This window comes from Hyperoodon ampullatus (genome assembly GCF_949752795.1).
Source record: "Hyperoodon ampullatus genome assembly, chromosome: 11".
NCBI classification, from domain to species: Eukaryota; Metazoa; Chordata; class Mammalia; order Artiodactyla; family Ziphiidae; genus Hyperoodon; species Hyperoodon ampullatus.
This window is the reverse complement of record NC_136924.1, coordinates 4,721,957-4,744,713: the sequence shown is the minus strand read 5'-3', so window position 1 is coordinate 4,744,713 and position 22,757 is coordinate 4,721,957. Positions and strand designations below refer to the sequence as shown.

Genomic DNA, 22,757 nt, shown 5'->3' with positions numbered 1-22,757 from the left:
TCTCTGCAAATCTGCTATTGACATTTTCCCAGCCAGAATTTTCCTAGTAACAATACCTCTTATTTCTACACATACAGCAAGAACTGCTAAGCAAAGGAGGGCACACTACAGACTCAGGCATATATGGATTCAAAGGCAAACTCCTGCCAGGCCTGTGACTGTAAGAGATTATCATTATTCTGCCTTGAAATCGCTGCTTCTTCATCTCTGTAAAATGGGGTAACATTCCCTTGTCATGGGTTTATGACACAGTTTAAATGAAAAAATGAACATAAATTTTGTAATACAGACTTGTACTAAGTAAGCACTCAACAAAAACCATTATAAAATAGTAAATTATTACTATTATCGTATCAAATGATTAGCACCTCCAGAAAAGTCTGTCAGGGATTTTGCGAGAGAAATTCTTAAATGGTGTTGGAGTAGTCAGAGTGGAAAGGACATGAGGGGTCACATAAGCCAAATGACATGACTCTACGATACCGCTTTCACTGACAGTTAAGAAACTTGAATATTGACTACTCAACCTTAAGAGCATTTATATTATCATTTATAAAATTATTCTGAATTTATAAAAGACTCCAATCAAACTTTTCCTCATATGTAGACTATGATGTGACATTTCTTATTAGATGGTTTTATTTATTTTCAACTACTTTATATTATTGATAATAAAACAAATAGGGGCTTCCCTGGTGGCGCAGTGGTTGAGAGTCTGCCTGCTAATGCAGGGGACACGGGTTCGAGCCCTGGGCTGGGAGGATCCCGCATGCCGTGGAGCGGCTGGGCCCATGAGCCACAACTGCTGAGCCTGCGCGTCTGGAGCCTGTGCTCCGCAACAAGAGAGGCCGCGATAGTGAGGGGCCCGCGCACTGCGATGGGGAGTGGCCCCCGCTTGCCACAACTGGAGGAAGCCCTCACACAGAAACGAAGACCCAACACAGCAAAAATAAATAAATTAATTAATAAATGCCTACCCCCAACATCTTAAAAAATAAATAAATAAATAAAAATAAAGTAAACAGGAATTCTTCTATATTAAAAAATAATAATAAAAAATAAAACAAATAATTACTGACATTTATAAGAAATTTATTCTGAATCTGGCTCTGTGCTAAAGACTTACACAAGATTGCCTTATTTAATCTTTAAAACAACCAAATAAGGTAGATATTCTTCTACCACATTTTACAGAATTAGAAACTGAAGTCTGGGGAAGGTCATTTACTGTGTGGCAGGTACTGTTCTGAACACTGTATAAATATCAACTCATTTAATCTTCAAAACAGCCTTATGAGGAAGCTTCTATTATTATCATCTCCATTTTACAGATTATAAAAATTGAGTCTCAAGCGTCTTTAAATGCATTACACAAAGTCACATGACTAATAAATGGTGTCATCAAGATTCCAACCCAGGCAACCTGGCTCTTGGGGCCATTGTCTCAATAATACAAGGTGCAGTTTCTGAACCATGGTAGAGCAAATGGACTCTTCAGCCTGTAATCCTAGCTACTTGGCTATATTACCTCACTTTTATAATCTCCGTTTTAAATAGGGCAAAAAGAAACTCAAAGAGGCTGGAGAATTTGGCAGTCACACGGTTGATTCACACTTTAACCTCTAAACTGTGCTGCTTCCTCTTTCAGATAGCAAAGGTTACCCTGTCAAATGAAAATCACTAAATCTGTACCCACTTGGACATGTTATTGCAAACAACCAAAGCAGTTTGCTGCTACTTACAGAAAGAAGCTTGCTAAACTGGTGGATATGTTCTTTTTGCTTAGATTTATACTTTCCTGTGAAATTCATCCATGGTGATTTGAAATGACTGATGTTCTTACAGAATACATTGGAGAGTGACAAGTGTGCTGAGTATGACATATTTTATTTTATTTTATTTTATTTATTTATTTATTTTTTTTTTGCTGTACGTGGGCCTCTCCCGCTGCGGAGCACAGGCTCCAGACGTGCAGGCTCAGCGGCCATGGCTCACGGGCCCAGCTGCTCCGCGGCACGTGGGATCCTCCCGGACCGGGGCACGAACAAGTGTCCCCTGCATCGGCAGGCAGACACTCAACCACTGTGCCACCAGGGAAGCCCTATGACATATTTTAAACTTTATAACTTTTTCTTATATTTTTGAAACGTGGATTATGATTTTGACATCTGAAATTCTCCTTTGTCAGATAGGGTCTCTGGAGCTAGAAGGATCTGCAGACTCCCATTGTAATACAGGTGGGACAGGTGCGACCTAGAGCAGTCCCCCTCAGCCATTGGTCGGCGTCGCACTGGGCCCCTGCCCCAAGCGAGCGACCGTTAGTGAGCAACCGTCAATGAGCAACTGACTGTTAATGGTCCCACTCAGCCATTGGCTGGCACTGCAGTGGGCCCCTCCCTCCCTTCTCTGTAAAAAAAGAGCCCAGAGAATGCGGACTGAGGGAAAATGTTTTTTTGCGACGAGGGTGCCATCTTCTCGGTCTGCTGGCTTTCTGATTAAAGTCGTTATTCCTTGCCCCAACAACTCATCTCCCGATTTATTGGCCTGTCATGTGGCAAGCAGAGCAAGCTGGGGCTCGGTAACACCATGTGATGCAGATACAAAGGTTTTAAATGAATTTTTGCTATTAAAGGCAGAATAGCAGCCTTAAATGAGGGAGCTATTTGAGGTAGACCTGAAATTCAATAATTATACATTTGTGTGGATGAGTATATAAAGGCCCAGAAAAAATCCCTTAAAGCACTTGGGCTTTTCACTGAGGGAAAACAAATCATTATAATTATTTTCTTTACTTAAAAATTCACATACTTAATAAATTTAATAAAATTTGAAACTATATAATCTTGACCTTTTCCTATTTGCAGCAGATCCTACATCCTGTTTTTCCTGTTGATGAACTGTGCACCTGCCAAAGTCACAGGCATTACCTCTCCCTGGCCACCTCTTCACTGAGAGGACAGTGGATAAAAATGGAGACACAGCAGCACTGACATAGTCCTAATCGAGTAAAACTTACCACAGGACAATAGGCAAAATGTGTTCTTTTTACAGCTGTTTAGTAGGATATATATTTTAAAATATAGCATGTGCTATGTATTTTAATAAATGAAAAATAATATAAATATATAACAAAAAATTTAATGAAGTTAAATATAATACTTATATAGATTATTATTTTTGCCTGGAAACAACAGGCCTAGCTGTGGAAATTAATATAAATTTTATGCTGGGAAAGCAACGCCTTATAAGCAACAGTTAACAAACATGTACAATGTGCCACAATATACAATAAGCATCTTATATGCATTATGCCTGTTATTCTTCCCAACTCTACAAGGTAGATACTATTATTTCTATTTGATAGCTGACAACGAGACTAAGAGATGTTAAATTCTTTGTCCAAAGGCATATATAGCTGGTAAGTGGCACAGCTGGGCATTAAGTCTGTATCTGCCTGATCCCAGAGCGTGCCCCCTTAACCATTATGGTTTACTTTTTCTCATGGGTGACAACAAAAATATGTCTAAACTCTATAAAAATGAGAATTATTTTAAAAGACTCATAATAGAAATAATAGTAGTAAAAGCAATAGACACAGGGAAAAGTCATGACATCTGGGTTCTATGTTGCCTTTGACGACAGGTAGGTTAACTTCCAAAGGCCTCGGTTCTTGAGTGGGGGGGGAGGCGAAGGAGATGAGGACTAACAGATTGGAGGATAGGGGAGGCTTTCTTTTAAAAATTTTAATTCTAGGTCTCTCTCTCCAGAATGAAACACTGTTCCAAAATGACTACGTGAAATAGGACTCCGCAACCTTCCTTATTATGTATCCTCTGAGTATGCAGACCTGTCAGTGTTTGCAGCTGTGGACCCACGGAGCTCGCCTTACCTGTAAATGAATGGAGCCACGGTGGCCGTATTCGGGTGGCTGTGTTGCTGCTGCTGAGGGAGCTGGACAGCACCGTTGCCCACGCTCTGCCCACTGCCTTGCGCCGCTGACCCAGCACAGGAGCCGGCCAAGGAGGCGTGGCTAGCTTCCCTCCCTTCCAGAGGAGCAGGGCAGTTGGACGTGCTTGCTTTCTCGGTCACTGCGGGCTTAGGGAAGCCCTGGGAAGGGCTGCCCTTGGTAGTCCTGAATTTTTCAGACTCTTTGCTTGTTGAGCCTCCCGGTGAGACAGTTTGCTTTGCTGTTGGCACCTTGGAGCCCGGTTTTGGAATCCCACTGGAAGAGGGGATTAAGCTTTCCTTCTTGGCGGCTGTCGTCTTGCTGCCCTTTGGGATGAAGCTTGCAATCTTAGAGGTCTTTTTTGGAGCCGTCTCCGCCACCTGATCTTTCTCGTCCTTGACCGGTTTTTCAGTGCAAACTTTATTTCTGTCCCTGTTCTTTTCCTCTTTTTCCTTTGGCTGTAGCAAAGACTTTTTATTGCTGAGATTTTTGCTTCCAGCTTTTGGAGGGGCTAATTTCGGTGACACCTTGGGGCTGCTATTTGTTGAGCCGCCGCTATTCAGACCGCTGTTAAAGCCTTCCATTTCACCAGACTCAGAAAAGGCATCGTCCTCCCTCCCACCATCGCTGGGTCCTGAACTGGGAGGCTGCAGGGGTCGTAAAGCAGTCCGGGCGTTGACCAGCTTGAACTTCTCCAGCATGGATTTCTGTCCCGAGGGAGCTGCTCTGCTCCCGTCCGAGGCAGGGGGCTTCAGTCTGTCTGCAGATGGTGTGGGAGAGGTGCCTGGGCTCGACTGCTTCACGGTCAGCATGGTGGAGGTGGCGCTGTGCTTGGCATTCATGGACTTGCTGCGCCACGGCTTGCTGGCGCTCGGGGACGGGATGGCCGAGGCCGGGGGCTGCCCAGCGGCGCCGGGGGGCTGCGTGCTGCCACTCACACCTGAAGATGGTTGAGGTCCTTTGGAGGAATCTGGACGTGGTTAAGAAGAAACAATTTTAAAAGGCTGGTTAGTTTTTGACCACTTATGTCACACCACTGAGTATTTCTAACGGTAGGCACAAGGAAATTTCTTTCCTCTGAACTGGAAACGGACATGCTATGTGGCATCAACCACTTCTGTAATGTGGTGGGTTTTGTACCATATATCAAACATTCAGTGTCTGAGGGACAGTGATGTTGGGGAAAAAACACACAACACTTTTTTTCCCTTCTAAAATTATTCATAGCCAAATGAATTGTGCTGGTCACAGAGGTCTAAAGATGAATAAAACACTATCCCTCCCCTAAGCAATTCTCTGTATTCTTCCAGCTACTACTGTAGCTCATAGCAGTGAATGGATAGTCCACCTTGCCTTATAAAAATAATGAATACTGAGAGATTGCTTTCACCTACAGGGAGCCTAGCTTATTCTTATCTGATTAAATATGTTTTTGAATCATAATTTAGCTTTTTGTTAATATTGTTTTTATTTGTACAAAATAAATATTGAAAGGGATGTTTATATGGGTCAGATCATCTACTAAGAGATATATAAAATATATAATACAAATATGTAATACTACAAAATGTGTAATACATAATATGTATAATCCTTATAACAACCCTACAAGGTATGTATTGATATTTTACAAATAATTCTTACAAATAGTAATTTTATAAATAACTTTTAAAAATTCTACATAACTTGTCCGAAGTCACCCAGCCTGGACCTGAACTGATTTCAAAGCCTGTGCTCTTAACTAGCACACCTGCAGGCTCCTGTAGGGATCTGAACAAACTTTAAATTCTAATTAAAAAATCAAGCTACTTTTTGGGGGCTATAAGAAAATAAGGCCAATTGTCATATAAGTACTTATAATGCACAAGTGTTTACTTACTTTCCACTTAGAAATCTCATTATGATATGAATTTCTATACGACTGTTATAGCACTGATTAATGCTTGATTACAAGTCTTATTTTTAAGCATGAAAAACTAAACCAAAAAGAGGTTTTATAACAATGTATAGAATTAAAAAAAAATTGAGTTTGGAGTTAAGAGATCTCAGTATAAATGATGACACTGGAGAACTATATAATTCTGGTCATGTCATTTATCTTAAATTTCATCTACCATAAATACCTCCCTCTTCCATCCTCTTTTTCTTTTTTTCTGAGAAATGGAGTGAATGATTAAATTAGATATTTATGTAAAAGAGGCAACGTTGATACTGTTAACATACCAGATATTGTCAAATAAAGGCTAAGCTGTTTTTGATGAAATGTCCAAAGGAAATATTTTATTAATAAATCCTTTCATAATATTCAGGAATTGGAGACCATTAAATTCCATTAAATATTCATAGATCTAAAACTACAATGCTTTCACTTTTAAATGTTTTTTCCAACAGTATCAAAATGCATGATAAACAGTAGGTAATTAATCCAATTGGTATAGAATACTTGTCTTACCCATTTTTCAGAAGAAGAAATTTACATTAAAAAGTTAATAAAGTTAGAGATAGGAAAACAGGTTAAATTCTTCATTAAATATTTGTGTGAGTTAGGTTTTTTTAAAAAAAAATAAGTGTGCCTAAAATAATATAATAGATTTGTGAAGTTTATATTAACAATGCCAATAATATAGACAAACGTAGATAACTTCACTGTGATTGCCTGTTTCTTCTACTGCACTGTTGATACAGTCCATGAAAGCAAAGACCACACCTGTAATGCATAGTTCTACATTACACACATAGCACCTTCTGTGTGACAGGCACTAAACTAACTTTTTGAAATACATTAACTCAGTCCTTCCAACAACTGCATAAAATTTTCATTATTACCCTCAATTTGCACATGAAGAAACTGAAGCACAAAGAGGTAAAAGAACTTGGCCAAAGTTACACAATTTGTAAGTGACAAGCCTGAGAACTGAACTTAGCTTCGGATTCTAAGTTAATTCTGTCAACCACTATGTTATACTATTTTTCAAATGCACAAGAAGTTCAATGGCTTATCAGTTATAACATTATTCCTTGACTCTAGAAACACAAAAAATAGTGAATGTCAAATTCATGCCTTTAATAGAATTGTCAAGTAAACTTTATTTCTCGATTACCTAGATTCAACTGGAAACTAAGAACATCTCCAAACAAGATGCATTTTCTCAAGTTCAGTGAATTGTGTACGTGCCCGTGCATTTCACACAGTGACCTTACTGTTTTGCAGATTTCTGTCCAACATATATGCCTCTATTTTTCTACTATTTCCAGAAATATTAATCAATGCTACTCAGTTCCTATAATCTCTAGGACTTGAATCTAGGCATAACATCTGTTAATATTTACTGAGTGGCTATTCTGTGCAAGACTCCCCAAGACACCTTACAATCTAGTCAGAGGAAAGAAATCAGACTCACAGAAGATGAACGGCATATATTAAATGTTAAACGAGTAGGAGGCGGGAAAGAAAATGGTAGAGATCAGAAGTGCACAAAGGGCTGTACAACATTAAATAAGATCAAGACAGATGAGCTAAGGGAGATATGCAGGCATTCAAGGCAGGAGTGATATAGAATTTTTATATGAAACTATGTGGAAATGTATTCTATTTATTTACATTTTAAAAATATGTACATACGTATAGTGGGACACAGAGTTAGAAATAAAGTACCCCCAAAATGAAATCACAGTCTGTTGTAGTATTGTTAAGAGGAACATAATGGCCTCATATTGAATTTATCTTCACTTTCTTACATTGATCTCAAAAGTTATTTGCAATATTTCTTATTCTATAATGAAAATAATATTAATAATTATTACAAATATAATAATGCCTACTGGCATTTTACTGAAGATTCTTTAACTATATTATCTCACATTAGTGCTCACAACAGCCTGATGAGATGGGAAGGGCTCCTATTTTTTTTTTTTTGACAATTTCATAATCACTTTGCCTATCTTTTTTTGGAAGGGCTCCTATTTCTAATTCACACTTGTGGAAACCCAAGCTTTGAGGGTCTAAACAACTCATTCAGTGGTGCACAGCTAGTGAGGAATGTGTGGTGTGGCTAGGATTTGATCCCACATGTGTGATTCTAGAGCCCAAGCTCTATAATTATCGTAGAATGTCTGACATTTTAAGTGTTTAACATAACAGTCTCAGACTTTAACGTGTGCTTAAGTCACTGGGGATCCTACTGAATGTACATCACATTGTGCTTCAGCATATCTGCAGGAGGCCCCGCGATTCTGCATTTCTAACAACCTTCCACATGATACCAATGCCGCTGGTCACAGACCATGTTCGGCTTTAAAGAGTTATTTCTTATGACAGTGTCCAAATTGGCTAAATTCATTAAATGTTCCATAGCTGTGCAGCATTAATATTCTTCGCCCTGTGGACTTCTGGAACCTTGGTCAGTTCTGCATTCCCCCCGGATGCTTGGCAATCTGTGGTGAGAGATCACTAAAAACAAAAGAGGTTTTCCTAATGTCCTTTATTTCATCATTTCCGCCACATACTTAGTGTATATCTTCTGTGTTTCTGCAACTAGGTTAAGAAACCAGGGGACTCCTACCCCTGTAGGCCTGGGAGCTTTGGTGAGGATGAGAGAAGAGGGCAGAAAAGGACCAGTCAGGATGCTCTGTAAGTGTGCTGACATTAGCTAGATAGACTGCTATTGCAGTTCAAGTACAGAGGAAATTCAACATCATCACACCCAAATATGAGACAGGAGGGACTCCAAATTATGACATCAACATCCAGCCTACAGTAACGGTCACAGCAAAATCTATAAAATCGTTCTCAGATAAGTACACACATAGAAGACACTTCTCTGAACTCAACTCTCAATCTGTGCCCAGCTCCTCTCTATAATCAGCAATGAGGTGCTTCAGGTTTCACGAAGAGTGAAAATCCTAAGTCACTGTGCATCAGGAGAGCATTAGAATAATGAGTGTCTCTCTGGACACCTCACAAGAGAGGGTGCAGAACGACAGCTGCTGAAACGGCAGCCTCTGCGGCGTCGGCACAAATTCTGGTCTCTGTGCGACTTACGTATTCAATAGTAAGTAGCCTGATACATTGCTGAGTGTTGTTAACTCAGCTGCTGACTATAAATGAACTGTTAGCTGGGTATGGCGGAAAAGCACAGGTATCTAATGCACATATTTAAGGGCATTCCTGCAACCAACCTGTATCTTGTGTTTGCAGGGCCTCTCTGCCTATAGCTGTTCCTTGTCTCTGGCCTCCAGAGAAAGTTTCTTCCACTCCCTCTCCCTTTCCTCCCCTCCTTCTTCCACCTCGCATCCACCACCACCAATTCCATTACAACCAAATACTATTATTTATCAACTGCTTACTTTTCCCAAGTACTTTGATACATGGTATCACATTTAGAGCTTCTACCCATATGCCTCTTATTTAAACTCATAATAATCTACAATATACTTATTATTTCTCTTGTTATAAATGAGAAAACTGAAGCTTAGAGAAAGTAACTTGCTCCAAATCATGCATAACGTAAAATTTAGAAAAGACAAAACCAGAATTGGAACCGAGGCTTATGTGACTACAAAACTTGGAGGCTTCTGACTCTGCCTTCTTCCCACATGTTTGCTTGCCCATCCAAAAATTCTGCCGGTTCAGTTCTCCAGAATGTCACATGTTTGTCACAACAGTGAAGGCAACTGGGTACCTCCCCGAAATATGGCTTCCTTCTTCCTCAATGAGCAGAATAGAAATGGGGAGAACATGATAGATACCCACTATTCAGTTACCTATATACTATCTCCTGGGGCATCCTACTGGCACCATCCTTTTGAGTTGATGTAAGAATAGATTTTAATTCCTGCTTAGAAAACATCTAAATTCAGAGAGTTAATTTTTAGTTATTTCATATGCAAAAAAAAAGTAACTATGATGACTTGGAAAAATGCCAACCTAGTTCTAAAATTAATACACGGAGGTAAATGTGGCAGTCACAACAGGCATATGGGAAGTTTAGATAAAGATGATTCTCCATGGAAATTTGGCAGGTTAGCTTCCGAGCTTAGTGCTATGTTGCCAATGGTGCTACTAGCCTGAGAAAGGACTAGGGAACATCCTCAGTTGTTTATTTCTTCTTCCTCACTGAGTAGTATGCTGTTTGCATGGAAGCAAACCAGCTTTCAGTTCACAAAGTAACAACACAGAAAGTAGCAGCAACAATAAAAATGACAATGGCACCACTCTTTTTAAAGTATTCACTGTACAGCAGGCATTGTGCTCAGTGATATGTATGGTCCCTGCTAATTATAGAACTTCAGCATCACAGATCATTATGGAAGGAAGGAAATGACTGATCAATGTGGTGATGGCAATTAGTTTGGTAAATAATTAACTTAGACCCTCATTTTACAATAATATACCAAAATACACTGAACATTTCAAAAGTTAAAAAATGTAGCATTCAAGTTTGTTTTCAGTTGTTTTGTTACCAACTGGCCCCTTGTTTACCTCACCACACTGTCTCCCATTAATGATGGCTTGCAAAATGCCTCAATCATCAATTTTATGATGAACAGAAACATGGAATGCTATTACAGGGACTGTAGGGGCACTGTCCATTCTGCACATGTATATATTGTACCATTAGTAATGTGAGAGTGCCACTTTGTGGACTATTGAAAAATTTAGGGAAGCTTTAACTCACCAGCCAGATTTTTTAAAAGTATGTAATTTATGTACAGGCATATAAAATACATGTACACCTCAATATGTAAGCATGTATACATAAGAAAACAACATATATGCCCGTCTATTTAATCATATCACTTGACCTATGTACTTAATTGGTACCTCATAAACATCCTCAAGATTAACTGGAAATTATGTCATTATAGGTTTATATAATTATTAAGGAAATAAAGCAAAAAGTCATGGTGGAACACATAATGAAATCACCCATAAAGAGATATAATGAGTAAAACATATTTGCATTGCATTGAAAAGGAAATAAAACAGTTCAGTTCTGTGGTCTTAAGAGTAATTTCAGAGTAATTAAAAAAGTACTTAAGAACTAGATAACTATGTTTTAGCTGTCAAAACTCCATGACTAATGCAACATTCACATTAAACCTATAGTTTTAAAAAGTTCAATTTCAATTTTGCTAAATTCTCCATATCAATCATACTAAATCTATGTTGAGTGTAAATGAAAGAAAACACTTTCACACCAGAAGATACTTCATTAGAACCTAGGCGAACAGAAAGGAAATCTCCTCTTTCACAGATGTACAGGTACCATGTAAGAATCACATGGGAGAAACAATAAAGAGATGCGAGCATGCCCTCTGGTACTGTGGCATGTTTCTTAGCAACATAGAAAAACATCTCTCTGCTAAGGAACTCTGCCAAGTAATAAGTGTTTACAGATCATAATTCAGAAAGTGAATTCCAAATAGAGCTAGGGACATTTACATTCCTAATAATACTAAACTGTTAAGCCTTTCTCATATTTATCATGCCGATTTAATAAAACAAGAATTATTTCTTAAGATAATTTGCTTCAGGCATATAAAATGTGTGCCCAAATGAACCAGGCCATTTTTTTCCCCCAAGATCCCTGATTTCCACTGAAAAGATATTTGATTTTTCTTTAAAGCATACATCTGTCTAGAGTAATCTCATAGGGTGCATTGGCAAATTGATAAATGCTAGTGTCAGAACATATTATTTATTCATTGTCAGTCTCTGCATGTCAGGTCACCAAGCGAAGAAACTTGGACTCCCCAAATAAATGCTTTTCTACGAACAATATACTATCTTCATTTTGCCATTTGTTCTGAGAAATTTGTTCCTACATTCCATTTCAACAGAATGGTGGGGTGGCATTGCTTTCTATTTTAACATTTCTATTTCAGCCTTCTCTGCAAGTGATAATCTATGGCCATGTTCACCGATATTTTAATCCATTTGGTGAAATGAGCACACTATTTTTTGGATTATTATTAAAATGGTATTAGATGTATCTTTTGAAGTGCAGTTTGTGATTCTCTTCTGATTTCCCTTTATTAGATAAGCCACACAATTCGTAAATAAGCTATTTTTACCATCCTATACATGTGAGAAGCTACTGTGCTTTCAACAGTATGTTTTTTAATAAGGAAGTGAAACTGTTTTAATTGTGAATAAACCTTTACTATCTATTACAAATTCTAGAGATTCCCCAATTGATTCATATAACTCATCATTTAAGACTTCTTAAAGAAAGTAGAAAGTACATTTTCACTTAGAAGCATTCAGGGAGCACATTACAGATAGCGTGATTATTTCTTTTGAGTAAAAATATCTTAATTTATTAAATTTAACTGTTATACTTTCTAATAACTAAAAAGGAATGGCAATTAGAATACTCAAGTCAGTAATTTCTGAATTCTGTCATTATAATATTGTAACCTTTGAAAATTCTTGTTTAATTTTCACCTTATTTGGCCATACCTAGGATATGTATGAACTATATTGTCACAGAGATCAACCTGTCATCAGATGGAATCTTATATTTTTATATGCTATGCTAACATGAAAAATCTCCACGTCAAAGGTTAAATAAAACATTCTTATCCAAAAATATGTACCATTAGAATAGTCTAAAGAATAAATTATAAACTGTTTCATATGTGATGTCTGTATTTGTTTTGTTTGCTCTATAACTTAAGCTAATATTTTGGAAATATAAAATAGCATGACACAATGATTAATTTAGAGATGATATTGGATATACTGATATGAAGTTGTAACTCCACATTAATAGAAAATGCCATATAGCATGTAAAACAAATTCCAGAAGGCTGTATTATATAATGCAATTTATGCTTTAATTATTATTGACAGTTTACAGACATTTAATGCCTACATTTGATATATAATATTATAAATATTTGTGAATGTGAGATCATACACTTTAAATGTTTTGGAATTTTACTTTGTTGGAATTAAAAGTAATGGCTAATTCACCATGAAAACTTTTGCTCTTGATACCGACCTAAGGAAATCTGCTTATGGTCAAATACCTCGTAATGTATGTTATCTGTCTCCACCTTGTGGTTATTATAAATATTGCTACTTTCTAATTTTGCACTACTTCCTAGACATACATAAGAGAGGTTGAATGGCTATGGAAAGATATGAATACTTGGCTACCTCTGGATTTTTACTTTTAGACACCAGAAATACAAAAAGTATTTCACATGATCAAAAAATACATTATGATATCAAAGCGTTGGGTCATCTAAAGCATTTCTAGGTTTCTTTGCCAATGTTATTAGTCATTTTTTGCAAAACTCTTATACAACTGTATTATCATGTAGCTAAAATCAGACACTTGAGCAGTCCACTCAGCATATCTTAATGTCTAAACGTGTTTATTTTCCCTTAGAATTTCATAGCACATATAGGCCTTTGTATGATGATTTCTAGGAAAGTCACAAAATGAGGGAGATGTTTTTCTGATAAGAAATTCTTGTCCCCTTTCTCTCAAGGAGAAGTGTAAGTCTTCAGTGACATTTCTTAGGTTCTCCAATCAAAGGTTTTATTCTTTATTTTAAAGACAAAATCCTAACTTCCAAACACATACTATTTTCTTCTTTTTCCATTCAACTCAAGAACTGGGGATATTACAGGGATCAAGATACAGTGCTTTGCTTACAGGGATTTACAGTCTGTCCAATTTTGTTTTAATGGGTAGGAAATTTTCATGAAAGTGTATAATTCATAGATCACTCCTGTCAATTCATGTCTGAGTAAGAGAAGTCTAATCAGATAACCCATATGAAACAATTGGAAATGATCTAATCTGAGCCAAAAAGTTTCTACCTGGTTCAATTAGTCAAACCAAATTTGCCAGCTGTTCTACTAAGTGTATTTGTCACTTTGGAATTTCATGTCTTGTTGCATGGAGAGTTAAATACCACACAGAGAAGTTAAAGTTTTGTTGTTGTTGTTGTTTTGCGGTACGCGGGCCTCTCACTGCTGTGGCCTCTCCCATTGCGGAGCACAGGCTCCGGACGCGCAGGCTCAGCGGCCATGGCTCACGGGCCCAGCGGCTCCGCGGCATGTAGGATCCTCCCGGACCGGGGCACGAACCCGTGTCCCATGCATCGGCAGGCGGACTCTCAACCACTGCACCACCAGGGAAGCCCAGAAGTTAAAGTTTTATTGATTAGAAAATACTACCTCAAAATCCCGCAACACACTGCTCCCAACAGCAGAGGTTCTTGATTGTCTCATGGTTTAGATGTAAATTACACATCCTACCGTTGGGATGCAGGCTCCACAGGGATATGCATCAAGCCAGCACCTCTTTAAATATGCACTGTGCACATTAGACAGAACTGTGTATCATACAGTAGTTAATATATAATCTCCTTTAACACACACTTCCATTGTGTCCTTTCTTCCTGATCAATGTTTCTATCATACACTCGTTCAAGAAAATAAAACAAACATGAATAATTTGTCTCTTATAGGAAAAACTAAGGTCATAATATTTATCTGTCCTGCTGCTGTCAAAGACTAAGTACCCTTCATAATTATGTCTTAAATTCTGATGCTCCAACCTTAACTTCCTCAAACATGTATGGCACTTAATGTTAACTAAATCCAAGGATTTGAAAACATTTCATGTAGTTTTATGATTTCAAGATAAGTGTTCATAAAACATGAGAAAACAAAAGAAAATGCTATTTACATACATCCAGGAGGAACTTTTTTTGAGAAACAGATTTTATACTTGGGGATAATCACTAACCACTTTAATATAAATGACTATATTTCCTTAAAGTGTTCTTCAGATAGAAAAGGTCCTGAAGAAAGCTGGAATTCAGGAGGAGGCACTAGGCAATATAAGAAAGTCCACTGATAACATTTCCATTCCAAATGCTGTAATACTGCTTAAATACTAGATTTAGCATGTAATTTATTAGGCTCATATGTTACGCTTGTGCCTTAATGATGTAATGGGCGAACACTCACCTTTTTCATTGCCATTTGCATAATTTGGAGGCTTGTTTTTATCAATGCTGTTAAAGCTCTGACTTCTCCTATTTAAATTGGAGGCTCCCTGGACCTTGCTGCTGCTGCCTGCAGCTGGCACCCTAGAGGGACCTGGAAGCCTGAAATAGTACAAGAAAAATTACATCATTACTGTACATTATAAAAAGATAGGGAACAGGAGGTTCTGAGCAGGGAAGAGTTAATGGGAAAATCATCATTTACGACATTCAGCAGAAAATGTTGGTTTAAGTGACAAATAGCTAAAAACAAGGTTTGAAAATCTTCAGAAAAATCTTGTTTCACATGATATAACTTGCCTCCAAAGTATATTAATAATGCAGGACAATTAGAAATAAAGTAATTTTAACTAAAAAGTCATGCCTATATGCACCTGATGAATAAAACTTTGATTTAAGGGTACTGTAACAATTACATGGAAAGCAAGGGAAAAATAATACTTAACTAGAATCTATTATATTCTCAGGGTATATTAACTAGCTGCCTGCAGTTGTTGTTAAGTTGTTCTTTTCAATATACGGGACATTTGTTTTTATCTTAGGTGGCTGTATCTTAGATGAACTTGTACATTAATAAAAAGAAGAATAAAGTTACATACAAATTGCAAATAGCAAATGCTTACTGAATATCTAAGGTAGTTAATTACTCGAAAACACGGTGTGGAGACCAAGGTCATGAGTTTGTTCATACTTGACTGATCTGTCTCACATGAAAACTTTCACTCTCTTGCCAAAAGTAAGCACCTAGACTCTAGCTGGTTATCTCACAAGTGTGGCCAACTGATCACACAGGCCATGCGACAAGGATGCAGGTCTCAGAAGAAGAAAATCTATGCTAGTAGAATGACAATTTAAAATACACCTACAGTGATAGTAGCTTTAGCTACTCATTGTGTATGAAGGACAAGACATGAGGAAATGTAGGTAGACTGTATTAGAATTAGGGGAAGTTTGATAGCAGGTAATCATCTGCAGTTATTTTATTTGAACTATAATTAAACATCAGTTTGGATCATTTATTTCACTGTTTAAACAGTTTCCATATTAAAATTTCAGGTATCAATTATTTCAAGAACTGTGCATAAAATATGCAATTACTATATTTTATTTTATACTAATACTAATGTATATTGTGTATGTATAGTAAACTCAGTCCGCATAAATGAAAAACTAGAAATCAAGAATTAATATTGGCATCTTAGGACATATTTAAAAACATGATATTAAGGGTTGCCAGCATCTTTGCTAGTATTTGCTGCCACCATGTGAATGTCACTGTGTACTGCTCTAATAAGTTCTATTTTAAAAGAAAAATAACAAAAACAATCCATAACTTATAAATGTAGCAAATAATTTTTTCTTGTTATACAAAATGTTTAAAATAAAAGAATGTTTATATCTATTATATTGGTACCCAACATATCACAATTTCACAATCAGTTGCTACAATATTCAAATTTTAACTCACCTTATTATACTACTTGACACATTATTTCCATAGATTATCAGGAAATCAAACTCTATAAATATTTTATAATAGTAACAGGTATTGCGAAATGGAATGAACATCAGGAAAACACACACGCCAGCTTAGACCAGAAATGTTGATATCTTGGAATAGTTAATAGTTTCAAAATGTTGACTGTATTTTGGAGTTTAAATACATATGGCTAATAAATAGTTCCTTCAGCTATTTTGCTAATTAGAGGTTGTGTCATGCACAAGATTAGAATCTTTTCCAAATGACTGCAGCATTTAACTTTTACTCAAATGAATCTACAGGGTTTGTAAGTCTAGCACAATAACCACAGACACCAGGAATTTTGAGTACCAGTGATTGCACTATGTAGAAGGAACTCAACTAATTAATTTGGCCAAATGTCCCATCATAATAAATCTGAGAACTAGTCCTATAGACACAGCCATAGACTTAGAAAGTTCATTCCAAACTCACATTTATAAACAAATTTTGTCACAAAATTTGCCCTGCTTGCAATGAAACTTGACCTGTTTCTAGAAAGCAATTGAAATACATTTTGATCTTGACTGTGACCCATGAAGCCAAGTGATCTTTAGTCCTCAGAAGAACAAATTAAAACAAATTAAAAAATCCATTTGCTCTTCTCATTACCCTAATCTGACAGTCAGCCAGAGCTCAAGATCATTCATCAAAGTAATAAAAAGAGAAATGAGAATGAAGCCAAAAAAAGAGATGTTCTATTAAATCAAAGAAGTACTTAAAATATATTTTATATTCATTAAGTCTTAGAAGTAGTAATAAAAAATGCTTACTGAACATGGCAGGTCACTGTTCTTTGCACATCCTAGTTTATATCATTTCTTTTGATTTTTAATTAAATACCCTTTTAATTTGCCTTTCCAGAATCAGTTTAATTACTACGGAAGTAAACATAACTTAGGAAACCAAGGCAAGGGGAAAAGCACATAACCTCAAGTTAAGGCATCATAAGTAGTTCTTGTGGTCAAACACTGCATAATATGATTGATTATTAGAGTAGTGACTAGTAAACCACTACTGAGATACTTCCCCAGTGAGTGAGATGGCACATATAATCACATAATAATCAGGGGGGCAAAACACATTTGCTGTGGCTTCACTTAGCTGTACCATCATGCCTCCAGTAACCTAACATTAAAAAAAATCACTTTCCACACATTTTTCTATACCAGTATTTTCCAAACAGTATATAACGCACTGTCATTTATTATAATAGACTGCCTTTAAAATACATATGTCATAAAGAAGCAAAAATTTAAATGATTAAAGATAAAAGAATGGTTCAGGCTGAGCTGGTGCTAATTTCCCCACTAAAATCTGCCAATGTTTTCTCACTTCTGCTTCAAAATGTGCAATAATTAATGTGTACCCATTTCAAAAAGCAATTACAATCTTGTTTTACTTCCAGATTTGTGGCCTGGAAAGAATGGGGTCTTCAAAGTAATTTTTTTCCTTGACTTTCTCTAAGCCTAGAACCTAGACTTCAGCCCAGTCATAGCACTATGTATAACTAAACTGAATTAGAAGAACCCAAGACCCATTTCATAATCTAACACAAACATGCTCACCCCCAAGAAGGCGTATGGAAATCTACTTGGAAGAATTCGTTACTCTAACCTTTTCATCCAGAAGTATGTCAGTTTTTGAAAAAATTTAGAATGATAGGACAAAATATCACTGGGCATTTACTTTATTATCACTAACAAGCAATAAATTAGAGATATTAACTGACCTAGTAGGCTTTTTTTGACTGGTTGCAATTCCACTGTGATTAGACTGAGTTGCATATCTGGCTGCCAGACTGTATGAGGAGAAACAGAGAAATTGAATTAAAGAGATTCTTTGAACATGGAAAGAAAGTACAAACTTACAAGAAAACTATGAGTTAATGTAATGCAATTAGAACATGTATAAACATGTATAAAGAATAAATTAGAAAATTATGATAATGCAACACATATACCATGACCTTTGATTATGGACATATTATGAAATAAATAATGCTGTGGACCCCTTAATAAGTGTGTCATCAATGAATTTTGAAAAATGGTTGTGCGACAATATTAATATTTTTAAAGTAATATTATTCCATCTTAGAAAAAATTCAACCTTTGTAAATGACAGTGAAAACTTCAGGAAAGCTAAAGTTTGACTTAACACCATAGCAAGATCTCTTTCTCAAAAAGATTCAAATGCAAAAAAGAGTATGAAATGAGAGTCATTATTTTCTTTTATAAACTCTTCTAGTCTGTTGTTTTAACCTAAATATTATTTTGAAAGCCAAAAGATTAAAATATCTGGTTTCTGTGTAGTAAGTTATTGTTCATCTCTAGTCCTGGATAGAATATTTTATGGAAGTGATTAATACAAGATGTTTTTCTAGAGAAAGATCTATGCAAAAAACTAAGATTAAAATGGAGTCAAATTCTTCAAAAACGGACTGAACAACTGCTGATGATGATTTCTGGGCATTCTTGAATTACAATTCTTAATGATTTTTAAAATCACAATCTTTGGTTGAAAACACACTGAAAAGCATTATGGAAACCAAGTTTTGAAGAGCAGTGGATACTTTATAAACTAAATGAACATTTGTGCTTTAACTTGAACTGATTTCTGAATTACCTAATGGTTCTGAAATTAGTGTTCTGAAGGATATAGTAAGACTCAGTGGGCCTAAACACGTTCACACGTGCTGTGATGGTCACGGGTTGATGTGTGAGTGGAGAATCACTCTGCTGGTGAATTGTGATGACTCTACATGAACACATTTGTTGTACATGCATAGTTTCCAAGGCTTCCAAGGAAACAGGAACAACATGGAGTTGTTGGAATCAGGGTGGAAGGGTCATGTGGAGCCCTGCTGTTAATCCAGTTGCTTTGCTGCTAAGTAGAGGGTATTTAACCAAGGGAAGGATCCCTTAAGATGGTGACATGTTTCCTAAGTAAACTCTTACTCCATGCAGCCAGTCTGTGGTGGGAATATGCAGGCCTTTGAACTGCCTGGCTAGAGAGGAATAAAGAATTCCTCATATCTAGACAGCTTTTCAGAGCACTTGTTTTTCAAGTGGACATGTGATATATTCTTATTTGCAGAGAGTGCATTCTGTATTCTAACTGTACTGGACACTGAAACAACTGGCTACCGCTGGCCAAACTACCTCAGCAACAATAATATCAGAGGACAATTTAAAAGTAAAAACCAAAGCACTCCAATGAAATATTAATTCAAAAATTAAAACTAAAAGTACCCAAAGTGAAAAAAAAGAATCTTCTGTGAACATGTCAATCTGCTTTGTCAACCCAAGAATAAGAGAACTACCTACAGGTTCACTATGATGTCTTCTATCCTGTACCCTCCAAATTGAACACAAATATTAGCAGGAGAGATGCCAATAAAACAATGTACTTTCCCTCGGGGAACTGAAGCCACCTCATCAATTTTTTCTTCCATGATTTTAAAGATGTATCATAATTTCTAGTATAGAAGTGGAAAACCAACAACAAAATCTAGAGGTTAATCGACTTGGTCAAAATCAATCTGATTTTATCGCCCACTTGTGTTTTCTAATTATTATGAGAATACTCTACTAGTTGCCTATATTTTTGCACCAAGCCATCCTACTTTAATTCTTTGAAACTGGGCTTCTGCTCTATATATCCTTACAAATGTGAAACTGTTATTTGAAGAAGCATTTGATTCAACTCTCTAATATTTTTGTATTTGGCCATATTTTTCCCTCTGCCTTTTTAATTTCTCTCTTTCATAGACTGTCATACTAATAAACTCACTTGACCTACCCACCATCATTCTTATCCATTTTCTCTTTCTTTCACCAGGCCCTCTTCCATTACCCATCTCTTAAAAGCATGCTTTGTCATATGTCATCTTTCCTCAAACACTTGTATGCATTCTTTCATTTGATTCTTACCTAAGATTTCAGGTGAAATCTACTAGAAACTAGAGTTAATAGCTGCATCATACTCCCAGTCATCAGTATCAACTGAATAAAAGACATCCATTTCCATGACCTTCAAAATCAATTACCACATCAAACTCACCATTTTCCTTTTTTTAATCCCCCAAGTTCTAATCAGATCCTTCCTTTCATTTCATGATTTCTGTACACAGGATCACCACTTTCTTTAGGTCTTTGGGCTTGAAACCTCAATAGTCAACACTTTCCTTTTTCCTTCCTTTTAATTATTGTAGATGTGCAATCAATACCCTGCCACGCTGATTCGACCTCTACAAATTTATCTATGTTCTCCTTCAATTTTCATGTTTACCACCTAACTCAAGCCCCAACACTTCTCACAATGCCTCTAGCTCCCTTTCTTTCTTTCTTCCTTCCTTCCTTCCCTGCTTCCTTCCTTCCTTCCTTTCTCTCTCTCTCTCTCTTTCTTTCTTCCTTCCTTTTTTCCCTGGCCCTGGCTCTCTACGCAGCAGAAACAAATTTCTTCCCCCACAGTGCTTGTGATACCATGTCCCTAATTTCAGATTTACAAATGGGCTAGTAACAAAGCAGGTGAGTAGGTACAGCCAAAGCAGTTTATTAGTGAAATAGACACAAGGGACATGTAGACACAGCTCTGAGGCAAGTGGGGGTAGATAAATAGAGTCAGAACACCACTAAACTAAGGATTTGCAGACATCTGGTTAGAAGATTATGTATTCTTTTCCTGAAATGTTGTCAAATGAAAGTCCTTCTAGCTAATGGGTGGCAAAAAGCATCAGAAACAAAAGCACAAAAAAATAAATATCTTGAGACACACTGTGGGTTCTACTAAAGGAAGTATCTTCTCATCTATCCTGTAAAGTAGAATATCAAGGGAAAGCTTTTTATTTCCCCTAACATGGAAGGGAAGAGGAGGAGATTAGAGAAAGTCAATTAAAAAAAAGGATGAAACTCATCTGGTGTTCAATACACAGAAGGATCCAAACTGCCAGAACTATCCAATACAGCTTCAGTGCAAATCCCCATGTAGAACTGTAATATCCATTTATTATAAGGAAAGAAAGCTTCTCAAAGTAAACCAATCCTGAATTGCAATCACCTATTTTTTTTTTTTTTTTTTGTGGTACACGGGCCTCTCACTGTTGTGGCCTCTCCCGTTGCGGAGCACAGGCTCCGGACGCGCAGGCTCAGAGGCCATGGCTCACGGGCCCAGCCGCTCCAGCGGCATGTGGGATCTTCCCGGACTGGGGCATGAACCCGTGTCCCCTGCATTGGCAGGCGGACTCTCAACCACTGAGCCACCAGAGAAGCCCAACAATCACCTATTTTTATTAGCCACCAGAGCCTCACTACTCAAGGTGTTGTCCACAGACGAACAAAATGGCATCACCTGGGTCTTGTTAGAAATACTGAATATTAGGTCTCATCCCAAATCTACTGAATCAGAATCTGTATTTTAACAGGATTCCTATGCATAATAAAAGCTGTGCTCTCCAGAACATCCACAGATGTCCAAGCTTGGAAGAAAAACACTTGTTTCCAAAGTCAAAGAGCATAATCTAAACATCTCAAGCCATGCCTCATTTTCTATTCTGCTGCTGCTGCTTTAGATAGCGCTGACACCCTCCTTCCTCTAGAAATCCTCAACTCACTTAGCTTTCTTAACACGACAGCTGTCTCTTGAGCTACTCCTCCTCCTCCTTCCAAGACACAGGTCCACTCACCATCACCCCTTCTAAATTTTGTACTATGCCCATGAATATTTTCAAAACCATAATCCTAGGTATCAGCTAGTATATCCCTCCATTCTTTTTATATCAAATCTGTATTTTATACTCCAATCTCATTTCTAAACTCAGAGCCTCTTTTCTAAGTATCTCATTATCTCCTACATATTCTACCTGGATCTATCAGCTATATTGCTCCCAGATATCCCCAAAATGTTCAAACCTTAACTCATTATTCTTTCAAATCACCTCTCTCTCTTTGACTTTGTTATTTAAATTTAGTGTCACCAACTTTTTTTTTTCCATTGAACAAAGAAGAGTTGTCTTCTTTGACATGACCCACTCCATTTCTACCTCTGTGTCATTTGTCTCATGGACTCTAATAATGCCCCTCCACTAGTCTCTTTGTTATCAACCCTTTTTTATTGCCAACCAAATCCAATCATTCTTCTCACAGTCAACAGAACTTTCCCAAGAAAGAATAGATGTCAATCTCTTTCTTTGAAATTGCTGTTGACTCCCCACTGTCTGTAGGATATAGTCCAAGCTCTGTGATCTGGTTTACTGAGTGT

General features: G+C 37.0%; 1 protein-coding gene across 3 annotated transcripts in view; it reads right to left on the bottom strand.

Moving 5' to 3' along the window:
- The window catches only part of NAV3 (neuron navigator 3), a gene marked incomplete at both ends in the record, with an annotated part of 371,484 nt that overhangs the window by 193,057 nt on the left and 155,670 nt on the right, over nucleotides 1-22,757 (bottom strand). For all 3 annotated transcript variants that reach the window (XM_079715629.1, XM_079715630.1, XM_079715631.1), the window contains 3 exons: nucleotides 3,890-4,916; nucleotides 14,943-15,082; nucleotides 18,232-18,300. In XM_079715629.1, the coding sequence (XP_079571755.1) occupies nucleotides 3,890-4,916; nucleotides 14,943-15,082; nucleotides 18,232-18,300 (1,236 nt within the window). The remainder of the gene's footprint in view (nucleotides 1-3,889; nucleotides 4,917-14,942; nucleotides 15,083-18,231; nucleotides 18,301-22,757) is intronic.